The 5,558-nt window shown below is 41.1% G+C and overlaps 1 protein-coding gene across 2 annotated transcripts in view; it reads right to left on the bottom strand.

Annotated features, from left to right (window-relative positions):
- Positions 1-1,735: 1,735 nt before the first annotated feature.
- Oatp26F (Organic anion transporting polypeptide 26F) overlaps positions 1,736-5,558 on the bottom strand; it is a 29,070-nt gene continuing 25,247 nt past the window's right edge. For both annotated transcript variants that reach the window (XM_065489234.1, XM_065489235.1), the window contains exons 7-14: positions 5,331-5,433; positions 5,149-5,270; positions 4,317-4,565; positions 4,061-4,259; positions 3,847-3,997; positions 3,610-3,788; positions 2,471-2,659; positions 1,736-2,405 (exon numbers count right to left, since the gene is read on the bottom strand). In XM_065489234.1, coding sequence (XP_065345306.1) covers positions 2,195-2,405; positions 2,471-2,659; positions 3,610-3,788; positions 3,847-3,997; positions 4,061-4,259; positions 4,317-4,565; positions 5,149-5,270; positions 5,331-5,433 — 1,403 coding nt within the window. In that variant the 3' untranslated portion in view covers positions 1,736-2,194. The remainder of the gene's footprint in view (positions 2,406-2,470; positions 2,660-3,609; positions 3,789-3,846; positions 3,998-4,060; positions 4,260-4,316; positions 4,566-5,148; positions 5,271-5,330; positions 5,434-5,558) is intronic.

The raw sequence follows: 5,558 nt of genomic DNA, 5'->3' as shown, positions 1-5,558 counted from the left end.
TGCACGGTGGACCAGCTAACGACCCCACCACGCGAGCGCCAGTCCGCGAGCGGAACGGTGCTCGCTCAACTACCGCCGAGCGCACCCACGCACCGGCCAAAAGGGGCAGCACGGCGCGACGAGGAGCAGCTGAAATTTATTTATTTGATTGTTTTTCGAATTATTCAAAAAATTCAAGAGTTTAAATTTTATAAAAAAATATATCAACGCTTGGGTGGAATCGGCAATATTACAAATTAATTAGATACATTTTTCCCATAATTTCACCGTCTAGAATTTTTTTAAAATGTTCAAAACAAAATTTTTAATACTTTCCCGGATGTTTTTTTAACTCAAAATTGACTTATCTCAGCTAGAATCTATAGAAGAGACTAAGTGAAACTATAAAACTTTATTTTAACGAACATTTTTGTACTAAACCTTTGTAAAAAAATTATTTTTCTAGGTCAAAGGTCACGGTTACCAATTGAATTTCAAATCAAATTTAGAGTTAGAAGAAAATATTTTACATTTTTTTATTTGAGGTAAAAAATGTTGTAAATCACAACATTAATCTACCCTGAAATTATTTGTGACGGTATTATTTCTTATTTTTAAGATATTTCAGGTTTAAGGTAAAAACCCTGATAAGGGTCAAAATTAAAAAAATCAATTGAACGCGAGATCTCGGCTTCTGCTGGTCAGAAATTAAAAAACTGCATACCGTTCAACTCGCCTTGATGCCCCCTGACGAGCCAAAAAGGTTTCAGGGTGGTAACCCCCACCCCTTTTCATCCCTTATCCTCCCCAGTGCGTAAATAAAAATTTATTCACATTTCCAGAGTTAATTGCACCGCAACTGAAGCCTTGAATATTTTAAATCATCCTAATAATGGTTTAACACACCCTTTCAAAAATTACCTCCCTCCGACTGAAGGGTGCTCAATTTTCTTGTTGGTCCCTTTTTTATTTTAAATAAAAATCTATTATTTAAACGAGACCAATCATCACGAGCATTTTGTTATAAATTTCCTTATCAAACAATCTTTCTTTGTGTTTCAACAACAATAAACATGAGTGTGCACAATTCTTATCTAATCTTGGATAAATTTTTACCATCCTTTCCGCGGGCTATAAATTAATCAGAGTGGCTTTATAATAACATTCTAGCGATATCACGGTGAGGTTTCGCGAATTTATGGCTTGGTAGATGGTGGAAGAGCATTCGCGCAGCGCTCTTCCGGCAGAGGCATGCGCGTGGTGGAAGCGACGGAAATCAAGTGTTCTCCGCTGGGAGCACCACCGACTGCATAGGCCCTATCGCGGCAACGATCATTAATATTTATCGCCGACGCGGCGCGTAATTAAATGGAGATGCGGTAGACTGTACGCCACTCGCAAATAATAACACAAACACATATTCACATATTCACACTGCACTCGGAAAAATAATCGCGCAGTGAAATAATTCCGCGCAGCAAACTGTTTTTTTTGTAATTTTTCACGTGGTGAAGCGCAGCCAGTTCTTTTTAATGAGGGCCGCGTGATTGAAAAATGGTTAATTCAATGAGTGCGCTGCGGCACAGCATGCGACGCAATGAAACATTTAGGCTGGGGCTAATTTGATTCGTTTTACGACACGCGGTCTCTTTTCATTGCCCACTCGTCGAGATTGGGAGCGAATAATGTTTAGGTTTTTTTGTACCCGCCGAGAATTTCACTTTAGGGCGTCGAGATAAAAACAGAGAAGAAAGTGTTTAATTAGGATAAGACAACGTTTATTACACAAAAAATATGTGCGCACATGCATGCTCGGCGTTTTAATATATATAAAATAGACAGCAGTAAAAATTATAATCAGTCTATGTGATTTCCTGCACAGATAGTGGGATTTGGAGCAATTCAATACTCGCAGTAAAAATAAACATACGTATATAAAATCGTTTTAAGACGTTTCAAAAAGGTGTTAATACGATTTTTTGTTTCGATTACAGAATTTTAATTTTGGTCCACGACCCCACGCAATGGAATATATTTGAGAATTTGAGCTGCTATGGCAATATTGTTGGCACAAATGTTACACAGGTTGCATACTAGTCAGTCGATCGGAATGTCGACTTTATAATGGGAATAAGTTAACATCACGGTCTGCACATTTTCCATGGAGTTACATTCAGAGTTGACACAAATGGAAACGATCAAAACGTGTTCGATTTCACTCTGTCCTTGGGGACACTCGGCCGTTGTTCGGCACGGTCTCGACGGAGGAACTCTGCACTAGGCTGATCTCAGTCGAGGCTGGCTGCAGCTCGGTGCCAGTCTCTTTATTGTCCGGCGGCGGCGGAGGCGGCTTGTAAAACCACCAGGCCGATGTGTAGAAAATCACGGAACACATCTTGAAAATCAACGCCAAGATGGCCATGTACCTGCACGAGAACAATTAATTACATATTACTCCCGTGAATTTTAATCTTAATTTGAGTGCACTCACTTGCTCATCAAGTAGTTGTTGTAGAGCCGGCAGGATCCTTTGCCTGTGCCGCAGGAAGCCGTCTCCCACAGAATGCAGCTTTCGTCGATGAAAATGCCGAAAAGGAGGGGTGCTGGCGCCGTGCCCAAAAGTCGCACTTTGATCCACTGGATGCCCAGCGCGAAGGAGCGCTGGCTGTCTTGAACACACCTGCAAACGATGGAAAGTTAAAATGCGGAGTTGTTCGTTAGAGAAAAAAACTAGCATGAAATTGCACGTTTTTTATTTTGGGGGGTGAACTATTGGTAAATAGGGGTTGAGGGTGAGTACCTCAAAAACCATTCTGCTCACCAGGGGAAGTCAATCCAAGTCGAACGACGGGCAGTTTTTGCATTTCTGACCCTTAGAACCCGAGATTTGGCGCTCGCAACATTTGCAAATTCGAAAAATTCGTGTTTTTTGAAATTAAAAATTGAGTTTTTCGAAAATGAAGTCAAAAACCACCTTGAAATTTCCACAAAAGTTCACGCCTACCCTGAGACCACTTTTGAGGGCCGTTTTGGAATTTTTTATGCAAGGCGCTGGTTTTTAATATTAAAAAACAGCCGGAATTTAACGAAAATGACCCTTGGTGACCTTTGACCTTGACCAATGACCTCAAATTTTGGGTTTATTCGATCGGGCTTGACAAGAGGAGTTCTACGCATACATTAACTCAAAAAATGAGTGATTGCATTCTCAAAATTCACCAAAAATGTCCAGGTTTGCATTTGCTTATCACCCGGTTTTTTTCACAACTGGTTTTTACCACTCAATTTTTACCAATTTCTTGCGCAAAAAGTGAATTTTTCACATTTTTCCCTGGGAAAATCTTGAATTTGCGGTCGGAGTGGTCAAAATTTTCTCTACTCTGCAGATTTTTTCTTTTTAATTGCCTCAATTTCCCTCCAAATATTTATCTCTGTCAATTTTTCAAGTTAAGATCTTGAGCTAATAATTTTAAAAATTTGTAAATTTAGGTGCAAACATTATGCATGGAAGAAACTGGTTAAAATTGAAAAAAAAAAACTTTTTAACAATGCACTGCATTTTTTTAAAGGAAATACGGATTTTCGCAACCCTGAAAATGTCCCGATTATATACAAGATTAATTTATTTACCGGAGGGTGGCAGTGAGTGCAGGGGTGGTGCCCATAAACGTGCACAGCATGACCAGGAAAGCCAGGCAAATGAACGGCACTAAAAGCGTGCAAGAGGACGAACACATCTGGTTGGTCGCCTCGAGGCCGGCGGCGCCTCCGGTCAAGTTGTGCTGGATACACTTGCAGTCGGAGTAAACCTTGATACAGAATCGAATTAGCTAAAGAGCATGGAGGAGATGCGGATGCGGAAACAACCTTCACGTCTCCAAGCCTGGACTCGTTGGAGCAGCCGGCGAAGCATGGCGAGTAGTAGAGAATATTGTCAGCGCCGCACACTGGGTCGAAGATGTTTGGCGAGCAGTTGCAGTCCTCGTTGCAAGGCGCGACAAGGGACATGTTGGACAAGCTATAATAAATACGTGGTGAATTATTATATAAAATAATAATGTAAAAATGTTTCAATCAGCACCTATCGTTTTGATAGCCTGTTGTTATTCCAGCCATTGAGACGTTTGGACAGTGCAGGAAAAAAGTCAAGGTGAAAAGACAGGCAATGCTGGCGGTGGTCATGCACAATTTAATTATTCCAGCGCAAGACAAATTCAGTTTCTTGACGAGGTAGCCGCCCAAAAAGGTGCCGCCTCCGCCAGCAGGAACTGTCACGGCGCCTAGAAAATCATATTGAATCAATTTAATCGACCTTTAAATAAAATGGAGATATTTACCCATGAGGAGAGCTGCCAGACTAGCATTGACACTGAACTGACTCTCGATCAGCTTAGGTAGAAAGGCAGCGAAACCAGCAATCAATAAGCCTTCGGTGGATCCTGCCAAATTGAGGAAGAAGAACGTGGGGTTGGAGAGGAGAGATGCCAGATTTCGCGGCAGCTCTCGCAGATTGCTGCTCATTTCCTCTTTGCTGTCACTGGTGTGATGCGCCTCGGATACTTTTTCGGCCTGAATTGCTTTTGCACCTGCAAGGAATGCACAATCGATTTATTATATACATAAGTCTATATTAATTATTAGTCAAATCGTGGCCATATTTTCGTTTTCCCGCATTGAGGTATTTTATTGAAATGCCAGAAAGCCGCTGGTAAGGTGCGGAAACCAGCCCGTTGAGCCATTTGAGCATTTATAGAGTTAATTAATTAATATCTGACATTTTGAACTGTCCAGAAAGGATTAAATATTTCACACTCCAAGGAATGCCGTAGTTATGCGAGCCAACCAGATGGTTAGATTTTTAATTAAATTGAAATACATTGAAATACAACTAATAATATGTGAAAATTGGATTTTTAACATGAAAAAATATCATTTTTTTTTTAAAAAACCTAAAATGAATTAAATTTTTTATTAATCTGCGATTTAAATAAGAATTTCCATAGCCGGACATCTGGCTTGAGCAGGTCTGGTGTTTAAGTCTAGCCATCTGGCACGCTTTATTTGATAAATAAAAATTAAAAACAAATACTGAAATTAAAATCAATTAAATTGGACAAACTCGATTTTAACCAACGGACTCTAGTAAATTGACTGAAACGTGTTTCATACCTGGCAACATAGCTGGAAAAGCCAGCAGAGGAACTGCGAGAAGAGCGCAAACAGCTGCCGACGTGACAAACCCAATCCACCAGGCGCCGATCCACAAATTGCTGTCTGGAGTCAGTCCCAGTCTGAAAGAGGCAAACCGTCAGCTTTAGGGCACACACACAGCATTTTTCACCAGCACTCACTCTGCAGGGTTAGCCGTGAAAATATCCGTGTAGACGCTGAGCAACTGCCCACCCAAGACGAAGCCAAGTGCCGGGCCGAGAATTGCCATCGTGTAGAAAATGCCTGGAAAGCACACATATATGAGCAGGCCAATTTGGCATGCGAAGCCAGAATAAAGGAAGAAAATTGAGCAACCCGAAAAGAGCGCCTGGGGAGGGATCGAAATTCCCACGGCACGTCGTTTAGAA

Source organism: Cloeon dipterum, chromosome 4 (genome assembly GCF_949628265.1).
Source record: "Cloeon dipterum chromosome 4, ieCloDipt1.1, whole genome shotgun sequence".
Classification (NCBI taxonomy): Eukaryota; Metazoa; Arthropoda; class Insecta; order Ephemeroptera; family Baetidae; genus Cloeon; species Cloeon dipterum.
Note: the sequence above shows the minus strand (reverse complement) of the source record. Positions and strands in the feature narration are given on the sequence as shown.